General features: G+C 41.8%; 2 protein-coding genes across 2 annotated transcripts in view; both read right to left on the bottom strand.

The window, feature by feature from the left end:
- Positions 1 to 11,701, bottom strand: part of LOC124855962 (matrix metalloproteinase-15-like) — a 37,073-nt gene extending 25,372 nt beyond the window's left edge. Inside the window, exons 1-5 of the mRNA XM_047346127.1 lie at positions 11,076 to 11,701; positions 8,487 to 8,635; positions 3,940 to 4,062; positions 3,532 to 3,848; positions 1,436 to 1,597 (exon numbers count right to left, since the gene is read on the bottom strand). Of these exons, the coding sequence (XP_047202083.1) occupies positions 1,436 to 1,597; positions 3,532 to 3,848; positions 3,940 to 4,062; positions 8,487 to 8,635; positions 11,076 to 11,186 (862 nt within the window). The 5' untranslated portion in view covers positions 11,187 to 11,701. The remainder of the gene's footprint in view (positions 1 to 1,435; positions 1,598 to 3,531; positions 3,849 to 3,939; positions 4,063 to 8,486; positions 8,636 to 11,075) is intronic.
- A 2,816-nt stretch (positions 11,702 to 14,517) lies between these two features.
- zpd (zona pellucida glycoprotein d) overlaps positions 14,518 to 18,036 on the bottom strand; it is a 4,312-nt gene continuing 793 nt past the window's right edge. The window contains exons 4-10 of the mRNA XM_047384705.1: positions 16,271 to 16,479; positions 16,046 to 16,203; positions 15,827 to 15,941; positions 15,382 to 15,509; positions 15,119 to 15,302; positions 14,896 to 15,001; positions 14,518 to 14,820 (exon numbers count right to left, since the gene is read on the bottom strand). Of these exons, the coding sequence (XP_047240661.1) occupies positions 14,699 to 14,820; positions 14,896 to 15,001; positions 15,119 to 15,302; positions 15,382 to 15,509; positions 15,827 to 15,941; positions 16,046 to 16,203; positions 16,271 to 16,479 (1,022 nt within the window). The 3' untranslated portion in view covers positions 14,518 to 14,698. The remainder of the gene's footprint in view (positions 14,821 to 14,895; positions 15,002 to 15,118; positions 15,303 to 15,381; positions 15,510 to 15,826; positions 15,942 to 16,045; positions 16,204 to 16,270; positions 16,480 to 18,036) is intronic.

Below are 18,036 nucleotides of genomic sequence, written 5' to 3' on the forward strand. Positions count from 1 at the left end.
GGTCATCTTCTCCACTGCCATCATTCAGTCTGTCATATCTTCATCCATCTCAGTGTGGTTTGGTTCATCCACAAAACAGGACAGGTCCAGACTACAACGAATAATCAGGACTGCAGAGAGAATAATCAGAGCTAACCTTCCCTCCATCCAGGACTTATACAGGTCAAGGGTCAGGAAAAGAGCTGCTAAAATCTCTGCAGACCCCACACACCCTGCACATAAACTGTTTAGAGTTTTACCTTCAGGTGGCGCTACAGAGCACTGTTTACTAAAACCAGCCGCCACAGAGACAGTTTCTTCCCCCAGGCTGTTTCTCTGATGAACATTCAATAGAGTACAAAACAACAGCAACAGATGTTACAAATGTACCTTTTTATTTATGTGTATATTGTAAATATTTATATTCTGTAATACAAAAACAGAACAAAAGAGCAAAGTGTACCGGAGTCAAGTTCCTTGTTTGTATGAACGAACTTGGCAATAAAGCTGATTCTGATGAACTTTGTAGAATTAATACCAAAATGTCATGATACGCAAACTTTGTATGCTATAAATCATAACACATATATATATATCAAAAATCAACGACATCCTTTGACTCAGACCGATGAGAACCTGATAAAGCATGACACTCTGCTCCGCTAAAGTCCGTTGTTTTGTCTGAGCTACACAGATCTTCTTTTGCAGCCTTATTCAGTCAAAGATCCTGATGTGATGCAAGTCTGATATAACCTCCTTCATCTGACCTCATGAACCTCTGCAGGATAATTAATTTTCCTTGTGTTGGGCAGGCTCTGCCTGATTGATTTTTCTTTTACAGAAACCAGTAAAGACACCAAATAAAAACATGCCTAGTTTCATAGCAAACGCTTGGTATGGCAAGTTTTTTAAGGTGCTAGTAGACAGATTATTGATGAACTTCATTTGATTGGTCAAGGTCCGGTCTGAGTCTATGATGACACTATGCTCTTGTATGTTCTGTGGCCTTTAGCTTCATTGAGTCTAGTTCTGATTTCTAAACTTGACTCTGTAATTGTAAAGGACTGTGCTCAAATGGTGAAGGAAAGGTAAAATTATTTGTCATCAGAATATTTATGGTAAGAAATGTCGTAATGATCCAGTATCTGAGCTAGGGTGAGCATGTCAATGTTAAATAAAAGACTCACCAGAATGGATCCTTGAGGATCCTTACATGTAATCTGTGTTGCCCTGATTTATAATTACCAAAACACTTTATTCAAGAAATGATGAAAGGTAAAAACATTTGTCACAGAGCAGTTTTCCAAAAACATTTCAAAATGTTGACAGGAGAAAGAAGAAACCAGGAAGCCACAGACCGTCTTACTAAAGCAGGACCTGTTTTACCTGCTGAGCTCCAGGGGCTCTTCACTATTTGTTTGCATCTTTAATAACTGTTTTGTTATTAAAGTCTTACCATATATGCGCTGGATTCCTCTGATGTCGTCCTCATGCAGGAAGAAGTTCTGTGTGTCCATCCACTGGTAGAAAGGAGCCATCACTGCACTGGGATTATCTGAATGTTCCAGACCCAGAGCGTGGCCGAGCTCATGCACTGCAACAAGGAAGAGGTCTATACCTGTAGGACCGGTATTAGTATGTCAGAACAGGTGATAAACCAAACAATAAAAAACATTTTCATCAAATGAAATTTAGATTGTGTCAGGATGAAATCTGTGTTGGACCACTTGTCTGCTGAATATTGGAGCATTTGCACGTTGCTGGACGCCACTATGCCTTTCCAACATCATCGGCCATTTTGTACCGCAAGATAGTCTGTCCTACAAAACCTAGCGGCCACTGCGGCTGATATGACGGGGCCGTCGCAGGTCTGACGTCACAGGAGGTGATATAGGAACGCGAACGTTAGAAAGAAGCAATTTTCATGCTGGAAACCAGACCAACATCTGAAGCATCTCTCTCTGGAGAAGAAGAGCTCCAACGTGGAGTCTTCATTTATTCTCCTTCGTTGGCCAAAGAAAAATTCATGAAAGAGGTTCCTGGAATAAGAAGGCCAGAAATTTCACTTTGCCGATCGAAGACATGAGTTTAACACGTAACCAAAAACCACGGAGTTTCAAGGAGACGCAACTTTCCCTCCTTGCTTGGTTCTAGTCGACTGCTGACGGTCAGATCATATTTTTCCTTTTTGCCAAGGAGGCCAAAGGACGGAGATTGACCACTTTCTTGGAGTTTAATTGCGGACGAGCAGGAGCTCTTCAACCCCTTTATTCCTCTCACTCGCCGCCCCAGAAGGAAGACTTCAACAAGTAAAATCCACCTTTTATTTCTATTTCTTTATTAGGAATAACTTGGGCAGGATAGAGGAGATTTAGTGCGATGTAGAATCGCTTCTTAGAGTCTAATGTGTTCTGAATTGTATGTGCATGCCATTGTTCTTTTGAAACGTGATTACTGTTGATTTTTGAGACAGCCGAGTCTCGCAAGATTGTGCTTTTACTGTACGAACATCTGAGCGCAGGTGTGCTGTGAACCTGGACTGCTATAATAACCTTATGGTGAAAATCAACCATTTTCTTTGTCTTCAACTTCATGTTTTACTGGTTTGCTGCCAAAAGGGTTTATGTTGCTTTGTGTGGGCTGAGTTTTACAACCTTGCTGGGGGAAGGTTTATGACTGCCCGTGCTATACTTTTGGAGGGTCGCAACCAAAGCGTCGTTCAACACTATATTCCTTTGTCATATTATCACTTTTGCCATAACTGCTGGTTGATCCCATACTGCTGTTTTGCTTTATTTTGTTTAGTTAGATATTTTACCCATTTCTGTGTAGAACTTTGCATGTTTGAGTTGGTGAAGATTATTTAATCGAAGAGTTGATTGTATCAGGCTGATTGGGTTAATAAATTTTCACGCAGATAAAGAGAAGGAGGTTTGTCTTTATTTTGTGCAAAAGTGATTTGTCAGTCAAAATAAGGTTAAAGTTCCCCACGTTTCGGCGTTGAGCCACAATTACAACACCAGAAGACATCTCTGGTTTCGATTCATAAATGACGATTTTGGTTAAGAAATTAGTCAGTCGGTAATTTTCTACCGCTTATTCCATAGTGGGTCGCGGGGGAGCTGGTGTCTATCTTCAGCAGTCTATGGGCGAGAGGCAGGGTTCACCCTGGACAGATCGCCAGTCCATCACAGGGCAACACACAAACAACCATGCACACACTCATTCATACACCTAAGGGCAATTTAGAGACCAATTAACCTAACAGGCATGTCTTTGGACTGTGGGAGGAAGCCGGAGTACCCGGTGAGAACCCACGCATGCACGGAGAGAACATGCAAACTCCATGCAAACTCCATGGCTGGGAATTGAACCCAGGACCTTCTTGCTGCAAGGCAACAGTGCTACCAACTGCTCCACCGTGCAAATTATGATTTTTAATTATAATTATTGATAAATATTAATTAATCAATAATCATAATCCCAACATCTGTAACGACCAAGAAACAGTCAGGATGCAGCAAAGCTGATCAGAACCATATAAAAACACACCATTCTGGTTCTCGTTGTCCAGTGTCCACGGCTCATCAGCATCAAAGTGTGTGTCTCCGCCTATTCCTGGTCCAGGATAGTAAGCGTGGGCCAGCGACCCGCCCTCGCCATCAAATAAAGACATATCACCATGGAAACCAGAAGCAAAGAGGAGCAGGATGTCGCTGAGCTCTGCATGGCTGCTGTTGATGCTGCTTCCTGCAGGCATCTCCTTGAAGGTGAGCGGCGTTGCATGTGTCCACACATCGAAGGCCCTGCGGATCGCGTCATAGGTCCGCTCCTCACCCAGTAAGTATGGGATCTGCTGCTTTATTATACTGGAAGTGGAAGAGAGCTGGTTATCACAACTAGAAATGGAAACATTGCACTTATATGTTGGTTTTAGGTTTGATTTTCAGGGAAGGAAACCTGTAAGTGATGTGTTCTTTATCCCATCGCTGCCCTGTGAGGGCGTAGCGCTTCTTCCTCGCCTTGTTAATGGCCTCCTCAGGTCTTCTATCAGGGAGGCCACAGCGAGGCCGCCGCATCGCCCTGCAGAGCCAAATATCCAGCTCCAGTCAGATGTTTACACACCATAGGCTCATATGATATGTTATGATGCAGCTGAACTGTTCTTTTCAAAGGTGGAATGACCAAACAACAGGTAACTTTAATGTTTTTTTAAACCAAGAATTGGGAGCTAAATTTGAATTATTATAGATTTTCTCTGATCCACATATGGTCAAAATTGTACATACAAGCTACAAATATTCAGATAGAAGCTTCTCAGCAGGTGAAGCAACAACAAGCTTTTGGCATCACTCTGGCTGCATCTGTGACTGTTCTTCATCACAAATGGTGGAGTTTATGAAGCAGACAGATTCCTTAAACTTGGAGTTAATAAAAATTCAACACCATCCCAGAGGCTTAACGCTAGCCTGCTTTAGCCAGTCCAAAACCACTCTGGATGTATCAGTGGGACCATTGTCCTGTTGAAACCACTGTGTCCAAGTTTCAAACATCTAGCAGTTAGTTTGAGGGAAGATGAATAGTTTGGAGCAGGGGTGTCCAAAGTGGGGCCTGGGAGCCATATATAGTCCTCGAACAATTCAAGAATGGTACAAATTTGGCAGCACAGGTGGTTGATGGAAAAAACCATATCCTGTTTCATCCACAGTACAATGAACATGTACCCCTGTGTAGAAAAAGCCCCAAAGTCACCAGTTATAGTACTCAGTTATTGTTAAAGTGCTTCTAGTTAACTGGTCATCAGAATAGGGGCTTTCAGGGTGATCTCGCTCAGGGGATTGGTCGCAGTGTTAGTGACGTCACTGTTTAACTTTGTGTAAGAAATCTAATGTGAGGCTACAGTTGTGGGAGACTTGAATACTAGTTAGCGTAACGTGTGCGTGAATGACGAGTATAATTAAGGATTGAATTAGATATTCTTTAACTGCTGCAAATGAAGGTCCAGAACTTCCTTACCCTAAATGACGGCTGGGTCGGCTCAGTACCTGCGCCTGCTGATTAGCTACTAGCACAAAGGCGCCTGCAGTTTGGGTGTAAATACATTATGTTCATGTTGACTAACACTTTTATGTTCATTGTCTGGGTTCAGTACAGCTGCCAGAGTGTTATCTCTGCACAAATATGTGTCGTAATTAGTTTAAACTGACCTTTTATCGGCCATTGTGCGAAGTTACTGTTAACACTAACCGGAAATAGCTTGCATGGCATTTCACAATAAGAGCGCCATGCCGTTTCCGCTACAGGAAGTGCAACATTAACATTGACAGTGGCTTGACACATTTGAGATATCTGTCTTACAGGTCCTTCTCAAAATATTAGCATATTGTGATAAAGTTAATTATTTTCCATAATGTCATGATGAAAATTTAACATTCATATATTTTAGATTCATTGCACACTAACTGAAATATTTCAGGTCTTTTATTGTCTTAATACGGATGATTTTGGCATACAGCTCATGAAAACCCAAAATTCCTATCTCACAAAATTAGCATATCATTAAAAGGGTCTCTAAACGAGCTATGAACCTAATCATCTGAATCAACGAGTTAACTCTAAACACCTGCAAAAGATTCCTGAGGCCTTTAAAACTCCCAGCCTGGTTTATCACTCAAAACCCCAATCATGGGTAAGACTGCCGACCTGACTGCTGTCCAGAAGGCCACTATTGACACCCTCAAGCAAGAGGGTAAGACACAGAAAGACATTTCTGAACGAATAGGCTGTTCCCAGAGTGCTGTATCAAGGCACCTCAGTGGGAAGTCTGTGGGAAGGAAAAAGTGTGGCAGAAAACGCTGCACAACGAGAAGAGGTGACCGGACCCTGAGGAAGATTGTGGAGAAGGGCCGATTCCGGACCTTGGGGGAAATGGGCTACAGGTGCCGCATTCCCCAGGTCAAGCCACTTTTGAACCAGAAACAGCGGCAGAAGCGCCTGACCTGGGCTACAGAGAAGCAGCACTGGACTGTTGCTCAGTGGTCCAAAGTACTTTTTTCGGATGAAAGCAAATTCTGCATGTCATTCGGAAATCAAGATGCCAGAGTCTGGAGGAAGACTGGGGAGAAGGAAATGCCAAAATGCCAGAAGTCCAGTGTCAAGTACCCACAGTCAGTGATGGTCTGGGGTGCCGTGTCAGCTGCTGGTGTTGGTCCACTGTGTTTTATCAAGGGCAGGGTCAATACAGCTAGCTATCAGGAGATTTTGGAGCACTTCATGCTTCCATCTGCTGAAAAGCTTTATGGAGATGAAGATTTCATTTTTCAGCACGACCTGGCACCTGCTCACAGTGCCAAAACCACTGGTAAATGGTTTACTGACCATGGTATCACTGTGCTCAATTGGCCTGCCAACTCTCCTGACCTGAACCCCATAGAGAATCTGTGGGATATTGTGAAGAGAACGTTGAGAGACTCAAGACCCAACACTCTGGATGAGCTAAAGGCCGCTATCGAAGCATCCTGGGCCTCCATAAGACCTCAGCAGTGCCACAGGCTGATTGCCTCCATGCCACGCCGCATTGAAGCAGTCATTTCTGCAAAAGGATTCCTGACCAAGTATTGAGTGCATAACTGTACATGATTATTTGAAGGTTGACGTTTTTTGTATTAAAAACACTTTTCTTTTATTGGTCGGATGAAATATGCTAATTTTGTGAGATAGGAATTTTGGGTTTTCATGAGCTGTATGCCAAAATCATCCGTATTAAGACAATAAAAGACCTGAAATATTTCAGTTAGTGTGCAATGAATCTAAAATATATGAATGTTAAATTTTCATCATGACATTATGGAAAATAATGAACTTTATCACAATATGCTAATATTTTGAGAAGGACCTGTATGTATAGTTTAATGCTCTGTTTATGATGTAATGAGGAGGAGGGATATTGTAATCTTTAATTGACCAACTTTATTTGTTTTATGCTGTTTATACCAGTCTGTTGACAGTAATTGGTTAAGATAATTTATGGATATGTTATCATTATAACCTAAGTTGTGTTTATTATTTTATAGGAAACCACACATACACATACAAATATCCCCTCCTCATATGTTTCGTGGAAATAATGAGACGAAGAAATTATTGGATCAGTCTCCAGCCCCTTTTCTGACCCGTACTCTGAATGGCCTTAAGAAGTGCTCTGGCCGGCACCCTAGTATGAACTTGGTGATTAAACCTAGACTAGCACCTTACAGTCTCTCCATTACACCCTGGCAGCAAAACTGATCCACAGCATGAGACTGCCACCACCATGCTTTACAGTGGGTACAATGTTTTTGGCTTAAAAGTCTCCTATTGAATCCTCCTAACATACCTCATGCCAGCTCAGTATTTGTCTCTTCTGACCACCAAAAATCTCTCAAGAAGGTTTTTTAATCCCGTTTACCCCTTTCACATGGAAAAGTGATGACTATGCTTAAGGTGTGGATCCATGCCAAGAAACCTGCCAGTTTTGATAAACGCTGCAAAGATAAGAGGTCAAATCTCCAGACTGAACTAAACCAGATGTTTGTTGATGGCTACAAAAAGCATAAAATCAAAGTGTAACTTTCTAAAAGACATCTGAGCTAATAAAAGTGGTGTTCATGCATAGATTTTATGCATAGTTTTTAACCTGCATGGATTAAAGAAAAACAGTCAATGTAAAGTTACCCAGCCAGAGCAGTTCAAATAAATCATTAAGAGCATAAAATTATTGACATTCAGCAGGATTAAAAACTTCTGGCCTAAGCTTTAGAAACAAATTGACTGTCAGTGAAAGAAGTAGAGCCAAGAAGAACGGCTTTAGCTAAAAATATTATATATTATAAATATCAGAGCCTTTTGCTCCTGACAGAGGCACTCCTGCATTACCTGTTCACCATGAATTAATCTTCACATGTTCTGAGAAGATAGCACTCTGGAATAAATGACTGCAGGATATTTGACTGCAGAGTTTTAATGCTCTCAAATAAAAAATACAAACGTTTTGCGAACGTTTGAGAATTTTTTCTTTATCGTGTTTCCAGAGCCGTGTCCAAGTGTTTTAAGATCCTTAAGCTTTATCAAAATGATCCAGCCTCAAACCTCAGGGTGTTTTCTTCAGACAAACCAACACAAAGCAGAGCCGAACTGCAGGGTAGAAGGAAAATGATGCGTGGCTGCCAATTTTTTTAAATATTTGTCTAACTGCAGCTGTTCTGTTTCTAGCCTCAGAAGTTTGTTAGAGAACAGTTCAAACCATCATCTGGACATGGAGAGAGGATGAGTTCACAATTAGGCACTACAATAAAATAACATTCCTGGTTGGAACTGGAATATATAAAAAGTTCAAGTATAAAGTATATATAAAGTATAAATATATATAAATGTTGCAGGGGGCTGTAAATGATCATGATAATATCATGCATGTTTCATCCTTCATGGTGCCTGCTAACAGATGCTCTGCAGGAGAACTTAGAACTTACGCAGTAGTGGCAGGGTCCATCTCACCGGTCACCTCCAGGCCGTAGAAGCGCTGCATGTCGCTGATGGCTTTGGATAAAATCTGAGCTGAATGCATGGTGGACATCTGTCTGCTCGCCTGTGACAGGTAACCAAAGTGACGAAGCCAGGCCTGGGAGAAGAAAGTCAGACTTATTTAGGTCAGAAGGTGGAATATTGCTGACTGTTTTAATGTTTCAGCAGCAGCACAGCTGGAGGCCACTGAGAGAGAACAGTGTTGGGAGAAAGTAGAAGCTGGGGAGCTTTGCAGGAGTTAACAGACAACAAAATGAGGAGATAGAAACCAGATGGCTCACATCAACACGAGGAACATTCCTGGCTTGACAGACAAGATGAGGAGGATGGAAGTATGATAATTAGGACGTTTTGGTAATAATTCAACTCTATAAAACTCTTAAACACGCAGCTCTGCATGTGAATTCCTTTTCTACCCTGTGAAACTTCTACTTTATTTTCTGTTTGCTGAGTTGAGCCACAGAGTCGGGTGAACAGGTCGGTGGAGGAATCTGAGAGTGAAGATCCACCGTTAAAACGCCTCACAGCAGATCTGACAACACTACAGGTTGTCCATGCAGCTGGATCACAGAACCAGAACAGCGCCAGGGATTCCTTTCCATTTCTGGACCACTAATCTAACACCAGGTTACAGGGTTACTTACTAAACACATACTGGAATTGTGTAAATTCATGATGGTAATAAAGTATTTACAGCCTTACAGACGTTTTGTCCTTCTTTAATATTTCAGATCATTAAACAAACGTTAAAGAATGAGGAAAAAAACAATGTGATTGAATGATGATTACATTTATTAAGGGAAGAGATCCATCCAAACCAACCTGTTCAAAAGTAATTACCCCCTTTGTTAAATGTCGAATAAACAGTGATCAGCACTTTTGTTCAGTTTCTAGACAAGGTCCTAACCTAAATGGAACCAAGAGGCTGTGTCATGACCTTAAACAAGCCGTTCATGCTGGAAACCCCTCCATGGATCTGACTTAGAAGGTACCAACTGTTGCTGTCAAGGGAGGAACAACTAGTTATTAGGGTTAGCAGGTAATTACTTTTTCAGCCAGGTCGGTTTGGTTGCATTTGTTCTCTTAATGAATAAAATCATTTAAAAACTACTTTTTGTTTTTACTCTGATTATTTTTGTCTGATGTTGTTGCAAAGACAAAAACTTCAAGCAATCTGATGGGCTTCCTTAGTTTGCTCTTTCAAGACATTAAATGATCAGCTGACTTTGATTGTACTGCATCATAGTTATGGTGTAATTAGACTGTATGTAACAGGGTCAGAACCAGTCTGTATGACTGGATTGTACTGGTAGGAAAAGGACACGTTTGTGCCAGGAGATGAACCAGCGTTATTTAAAGAAACTTCAATTGAACCTAAGTTTACAAAAAGCTGTTTGTTTGTATTAGAAAGAAGAATCCTAATTGGCCAGAATTTCAATCAGCAGGTCAGGGGTCAAAGAAAAGCAGACATCGGGATCAGCCAGTAAAAGGTTGATCAGTGCATCTTAAATTCAAGATCTCAGTGAGTAGTCTGTGATCCAGAGAAGAAATCTCAAGAGTAATTCCTGACAAGCTTTTTGACCCAGTTCAGAATGTTTTTATGGTAAACTGCAAGCTTTGACATCTGTCAGTATTATAATCACCAGCGTATGGGTTCTGGATGAGATTTGGACCTGGACTCTGGTAAAGCATCAGCTGCACTGAATCAAAGCTCTTCTGTGCTGAGGAGAAGACCATATTTTTGGATCATCCTGGCAGAATCCTGACCCAAATGAGAAGAGGAACTCAAAAAAGCTAAGTGATGATCTTAGCTTTATTAAGTGGTCTTGATCAATAATTCTCCAGGCTTTCAGGAGGGTTTTCAAAGGACTTTGGCTGCATTTTGTCAATTTTCTGTCCAGTTCTTGTACCTGACTGGACCTGGGCGGTATCTGGGTAAACCAGACTTTAAAAAGCTGCTAGAATTTTCTGTCCTACTCTTAGTTTAAACTGATTTTAATGAGATGTTAGAGAAAATGCCACCGTGACTGGAGGTTTCTCTGGCTGTATGGAGCATGGGGTAACACATTGCTGCACCCTGCCAGTCAGCTGGCTAGAAGGAGGATGAACTGTTTTTCAAATGTCTGTCACAGACAGGTTTCATGTTTTTTAAACAGAAGATTGGAACTACTTAGGATTAAGTGTGGTGTCCCTCAAGGCTTGATCTTTGGCCACTTGAATCAATATCCTGCTCCTCCAGCTCAGATTATGCAGTAATACCACATTAATCCGTGGATTACAAAGAAAACGTGTTCACGGCAGGCTTTTAGTGCTTAAAAGATTTCATTTCAGATTCTCTGCAGGTTTTTATAGAAAGGTCATCCCACGAGGTTAGAGTCTTGTTGTGAATGATTCATGACAGATAAAAGCTCATTGGTTTAAATGACAAATCCTCTGAAAAAAAGCTTAAAGAAATGCTGTTATTCTAACAAACCTTCAGAAACATCTGATTGGCAGATGGGACGCAAGTATAAATGTTCCTCATCTTCATCACCTACCTCAGCATTGATGCTTTCTTCATCTGGCATCTCTGCGCTGCAGGAGATCAGGGAAACCAAACATACTGAGATGATGAAGATGATGTGTGTCCACAGCTGCTGGGATTCCATCTTCCTCTCTGACCACAAATGAGAGACCCGATGTGTGACGATGATGATGAAGATGAAGCTACTTGCTCCAACAGCAGAGGACAAAGCGCTCCTCCTCTTGTTTTTCACACTCCTCCGCAACAAGTGGTCATTTCTGCCTCTGTGAAGGTCTGAGCTGCAGATGATGGACCATTCCAAACCCAGAATAAAACTAAGTGATATTAATCCATGGTTACATAGGACAGCGACTTCAGGGTCCGGTCCGGTCCAGTCCAGTCTGATGATCAGCTGCAGAGTTCGGGTAGGAATCCAGCTGCAAACTCAAATATCCGAGCCGAGCTCAATGGAACCGGATCCTGGAAAGTTGAACAGTTCGTTCAATAACCGCGTGAAACTGGACACGAAAGAAGAGATCGGAACCAGTAAAAAACGCATCTGTGGGGTTCTGCTCAAACACACTATTCCCACATTTAAAACTACTTAAAAACGACGGAAATCCCCGTTTAAAGATGATCAATTAGTTCAATGAGGAAGGTCTCCTCCCAGTATGGCAGGCAGTTGTATCATATAATCAAACCCCAGTCAAAATGAAATGGGTTTTCATTTACTGCCCTGATGAAATGCATGAACGCTCATTGGTCACTTTAACTGAGCCTGGCTAAATGCTTGTTACCGGAAATATTTAATCAGCCAATCACATGGCAGCAGCTCTGTCCATTTCATCAGCAAGACCTGTTAAAGACAACCTACTGCAGCTCAAACTGAGCATCAGAATGAGGAAGAACCGGAATTTAGGTGATCTTGAACATAGAATGCTTATTGGTACCAGATAGACTGGTCTGAGTATTTCAGAACCTGCTCATGTGCTGGGATTTTCACCTGCAACCACCTGGTCTGAAACAGAGAACATATCTGATGAGCAGCAGCTGAATGGAGGAAAATGTCTTGTGGAGGTCAACGAATGGGCCAACTGGCTCCAGAGGATAGAAAGAAGTAGCTCAAAGAACCACTGGTTGCAACCATAAGGACACCATCTCTGAACACACACCATGTAGAACCATGAAGCAGATGGGTTACAGCAGCAGAAGAACACATCAGGTACCAGTCCTAACCAGAACTGGACAACAGCATGCTGCCTGATCTGATGAGTCTGGATTTCAGCAGCAACATTCAGATGGTCGGGTCAGAACTTGTTGGAAACCACCTGAAAGCATGAATCCTGCCTTGTATCAACATCTCATGCTGCTAGTGGTGGTATCATGCTGTGGGGGACATTTTCTTGGCATGTTTTAGGTCCATCAGTACCACCTAAGCATCTTCTAAACACCACAGCCTACCTGAGTGTTTTCGCTGACCATCTCCATCCCTTTATGAGCACAGTGGAGCCATGTACTGATGGCTTCTTCCAGCAGGATAATGCTCCATATCACAAAGCTCAGATCATCTCAAACTGGTTTCATGAACATTGAATTTACTGTTCTCCAATGATCTCCACAGTCAGCAGATCTCAGTCCAACAACAGAGCTCCAAATAAGCAGTTATGTTCTGACTCTCCCAACTAAAAGGTGTAATAATCTGAAAAGATCTTTACAAGGAGAAACCTTCAGAAATTGAAGATGCAGTTGTTGCTCCTTCTAAAGTTAATTTCACATGTTTGATGTTAAACTGGTATTCCTTCAAGTTTTCAGTAGATATCTCGTATCTTTATTAATATTTGTCCTGTTAACTATTCTTTTTTTTTCAGTTATGGATGTTTGAAACTGTTTTAAATATAAATACTGGATGTCTTATATTTTGCAAGTTATTAAAATGTGTTCCTTTGCTTGTTTTTCAATATTCAAAATGTTTATTTTATTTGGGAATTTAGAAATTAAACTTCATATTGGTAAAAACTGGGATTGTCAACAGAATTTCTCTCTGTAGAAGATCTAATACGGATCTCCACACAATCAGCCCAGATAGAAAGGATCTGAAGCTAAAAGCCTGAAAAGAAAAATGGTGTTGTGCTCATCTGAAATATTGATTTCTGAGTAAACATCATTTACAGCCAACATGGTCCCATTGTTCAGACTAGATGGGACCCATTTGACCCACAAGATGAGCACCGACGATAAGAAAATCAGTTCCCATCGCTCTACATGTGCAGAACCTCTGTGGGTCCAACATTTCACTGAGTGGTTCCAGGTCAAACCTCTACTCACCGGCCACTTCATTAGGGACACCTTTCTAGGACCGGGTTGGGCCCTCTTTTTCCATATGAACTGCCTTAATCGTTCCTCAGGTTTTGGTCCATGTCAGCATCACAGTTTCTGTAGGTCTGTTGTCTGAACATCCATGATGAGAACCTCCTGTTCCACCACATACCAAAGGTGTTGTTTTGGACTTGGACTGAGATGTGCTGACTGTGGAGACCTTGGAGAACAACCAACTCTTAGTTTAGGAAACCAGTCTGAGATGATCTGAGCTGTGTGACATGGAGCATCATCCTGCTGGAAGAAGCTATGAGAAGATCATTCGTCTGGTACCAACAGCTGTGCTGCATTCATTCTCCTTTCTTCCTCATTCTGATTCTCAGTTGGAACTTCAACTCATCTTCACCACATGTAGAAGCTTGAATGTATTGAGCTGCTTTGTGACTGGCTGATGTGGGGCCCATCTTTCCTTCCACATGGAACCAAATGTTTAAATTCTGACTTGGTTCTGCCATCTAAATTATTCTGACAACGAATTTGAGGTTATTTTATGAAAGGGGTTACCATACAATTTTCTGACGTTGACCAACATCAGGTGAGAGGACGCCACCTGCTGTTTTTGTGTAAAACTGCAGCTCGCCAACAGGTCTTGGGAGAAACGGGCATCATTAGAAAAAGGAACATTTAGATAAAACCCAAGAACAGAAAAAGATTTAAATGTGTATTTTTCCACCAATCAATTTCTATCCCAACATATTTGATATTTCTATTCAGTTCTGTTGGTGGAACAATGAAGATAAAACATGGCGGAAACATCAAAGTATTAAGTTTTGGGTCTTCATCCAAACCCTGGGATCCCCCAGAATGAGCTGGAGACTGTCACCAGGCCTAGGACCTCTGGGTTTCCCAATTCGACCCGTTAGCCAGATTCAGATAAGATGAAGACGATGGATGGATGATTGTACACATCCTGCCCAGCACCAGTCACCAACTACTAGCAGGGATTTGTACTCCGGGAAAACGGCGACACATGTAAGCATGATGACTTTTACATGTTTAAATTACAGGAAATTAAATTTCTGATCAAAGTCTTTGATGGACGACATCATTCTGCCTCATGGTCTTTCCAAGACTGGTCCCTCCAACAAGAATAAGATTTGTTCTCTTGGGACATTTTTATTATGTGCAACAGTTCATAATCACTGAAGAGGAGTCTTTGTGAAAAAACAGAAAATATTGAATTTCAGAGTATTTTCATTATTTCTGTAAACCTCTGCAGAGGGGAGGAAAAACAGAACTAATAAAAGACTGAGTTTTGTCTATGCTGCAGCAGGATGGTCGTCAGTGAGCTTCAGTTTTTGGGATCCTCCTACTGCCTGCCTTGGCCACACTGATGAGAACGGTGATGAAGAAGCTCAATGTCCAGACTCCGGCCACAGGAAGCACCACAGTCATCAATATGCCTGGAGCAAAGAAAACATTTACATGAAATACAAAAACTGGACAATATGAACAGCTTGAAGAGGAAAGGAGCTCACTGGACTCTGGTTGGTCCGGCATTTCAATCTTGATGGGTCCGTATGACAGCAGGCCCTGGCTGGGATATTCCCTCAAAGCTTCTCTTTTACTGATTGCTTTGCAGCTCTGTGAGAAATATTCAGTCAGCAAGCAGTTCAACAATGATTTGGAAATATAAATGTCTTCAATATTGTGCATATTTGAACTTATGTAGCACAGAGGACAGCAACCGCTGGAGCTCACAGGCATGCAGGACTTGAGGTCATCCAGCTCACACAGCTGCACGCTGCAGTGCAGATACAGCTCAGGAGGTTCAGTGGTGAAGCGAAACATGTCAAAGCTGTACCGAACGGTGGAGCTTTCTCCATTGTTTCCAGACTGTCCCTCTTCCAGACTGAGGAAGGAGACAGTTTGGTCGTCCACACAGCTGAGGTGAGGAGGAGGAACTGTGAGAGGATGGTCATTCAAGGCACAAAGAACAGCAGAATGTCAAAATATGTTCTGACCCATTATGAATGAGGCTGTGAAGCAGCCCTTTTGTAGAGTTTAGCTGGGGAGACTGTGTGGCCCAACAGTCATTGACCCGGAGGAGGAAGTAATCTGCAGGTTCTGTCACAGCCACCTCTACGTACACCTAGAAGACGTAAACTGAAGATTAGACAGAGGTGTACCTTCTATAGCAAGAACAAGAGGTGCTCTGAACAGAGTCTTTGTTTGGTGATTTTTTTAATTTGGTACATGAACTATGAAGGCATCTCCTCCATCTTTCCAAGAAGGGTGGATCATTAGTCTCTCTAAATAGCTTGCTCAGGATTTAAATGTTACTCAAACTTCTGCAGGTTCTCCAGGGACTGGTTGAGCCACTGGTTTGAGAGCAGGTTCAAGTCTGTTGAAGGAGCTTCCAGGAACCAAAGTGCAGCATTTCATCAGAACAGAGTGGCATCACCTCACCTTGTCTCTGAGCTCAATGGTTGGAGCACTGGTGTAGGCCTTTGTGAATGCATGGTCAGCATAAAGCAACATGTGTATGGTGGCATCCATCTCATCTACCTGCATCACTGTCTCACTGATTATATAAAAAGGAGACTAAAATTATTATGAAGTCTAAACTGTAACGGGACAATCAGAATCAGCGCCATTCAGTTCCCACTGCTGTTTAATGTTCCTTACCTTGAGAGTGGAAGAACCGGAAAAGGGAGACTGACCCTTCTGATATACGGATAGATGCATGTGAACTCCATTTTAATGACCGGGTCTCTGATGATGTTCCCGATGACCTGCGGTGCTGATTGGACGGTCAGGGAGTATAGAAGGTGGGTTGTATTTTTCTGCAACAGAACAGAAAGTTAGTTTGGATCATGGATGACGGACATTTGAAGCAGATTCTGGTTTTACCCTGAGCGGTTTTCCTCCACAGGCCAAATATTTCTCTTTAGAAATCCTGAACATGTAGTACGGAGTTTCTCTGATGACTTCTCTTTGAGCGTGACAGGACTTGTTGGGCAAATGCAGGGCCTCCAGTGGCACCTTGTGATACAAGAAGAACTCTTCTGTTGCTCTGATGCTCATGTAGTCTCTGCCACACATAACTTTCATTTGAGCACCTGGTGGAAAACAATAAAGGAGACCAGAAGGTTTAACTGACAGCAAGTCCATCATGGCTCCATCTGAACATTACCAGCTCACATGCAGGAGTCAGTGTCCTGTGTCACTTCCTGTACTCCATAACCTTCCTCTGGAAGTTCTGTTTAACATCCATCCTGCTTTAAAACCTTTGTTAAACTGCTAGAAGCTGAGCGCAGATCCTGGTTGTGAAGGTTTCAGATCTGACCCATTTCAGTCCGACTTTCTAAAGTGTCGCTCCACTGAGAATTCTTCAGTAAACCTTCAAGATTCACGTTTTCAGACAGTGGCTTGTTTTTTGCTCAGTAGCCAAATAAAAGAAATCTAAGATTTCTGATTACAGTTTAGGCTCAGATTCTCACGTTGGCTCCATTTATGTCTCCTTAGGAAAACATTTCTTAAATACGATAAATAATTTCCTGAGCAGATCTAAAGAACATTGTTCAGAGCATTACACTAGTCTACGTGCTATTAAATAAATGCATGGTTTACGGTACTGGATCATAATTTCATGTCTGAGCCACTCAGAACCAGACTTCTCACTAAACCTAGTAAACACTCATATCACTGGTTTTATGCTTTCTACAGCAGCTCCCAGGAGATGCCAGAGTTTGGGTTGAAGTACTTGTTCTCACCTACAGGACTAAATGTTCAGACTCTTGATCATTTGTGTGGTCTTCTAAACAAACCCACGGCTGCTGGTAGCCCTCGATCCGGTTACATTATGGCCGTTTTATGGCCTAAACAATCATGGGGAAGACAGCTGAGCAGTGTCCACCAGACCGTCACGGATTGGCTCCACAAGAGGTCATCGTTAAAGAAGCTGAGGATACAGAGGGTTGTATCCAAGCAGAACAGAAAGTTGAGGGGAAGGACAAAATGTGGTAGAAAAAAGGTGCACAAGCAGCAGGGAGAACCTTGAGGACTGTGAAACAAAGCCCATCAAAAAGTTCAGAGGAGATTCACAAGGTGTGGACCACAGCTGAAGTCAGAGCTTCATGAGCCTCAAAAACATCAGTTTCAGGATTTGAAATGATCCATTTAAATAAATTACTTTGATGATGATCTAAATTTGAGATGTAAAACTACATCATTTGCATGAAGCTTGAAAGCCCATCAAAGGGCAGATATCTCACATGTGTCTTTAGCTTCATATCAAAGTAGAAGAGGTGGAAACATGAGTTCAAAATCTCTTTAGGATTTCTGCTTTTCACCAAGTTTCAGTTGCTTTGAGTCATAAGGGTCAGATTTAGAGAAATCACCTACGAGTCTTAAGTAGCAATGAGGCGAAGTTGCACATTAGAAGTCTGACGCAGGATTTCTGATCTATGAGGGGAAAAGGTTTTTCAAGCATGAAATCATGGCACTATTAAAATCTTTTAGAAAATGATTATATTTGCTGAAACGCTGAGAAGTTATGACACATTTAGAAGATCAGCAGATCCACAATGAGGTAGCTAATGTCCGCTAACAAATCCAAAAGGTTTCAGATGAGTCAAAATCCATTTATTCTGTTTAGTAAAAACCTGAAATTTAAA

The sequence above is a fragment of the Girardinichthys multiradiatus genome, chromosome 2 (assembly GCF_021462225.1).
Source record: "Girardinichthys multiradiatus isolate DD_20200921_A chromosome 2, DD_fGirMul_XY1, whole genome shotgun sequence".
Classification (NCBI taxonomy): Eukaryota; Metazoa; Chordata; class Actinopteri; order Cyprinodontiformes; family Goodeidae; genus Girardinichthys; species Girardinichthys multiradiatus.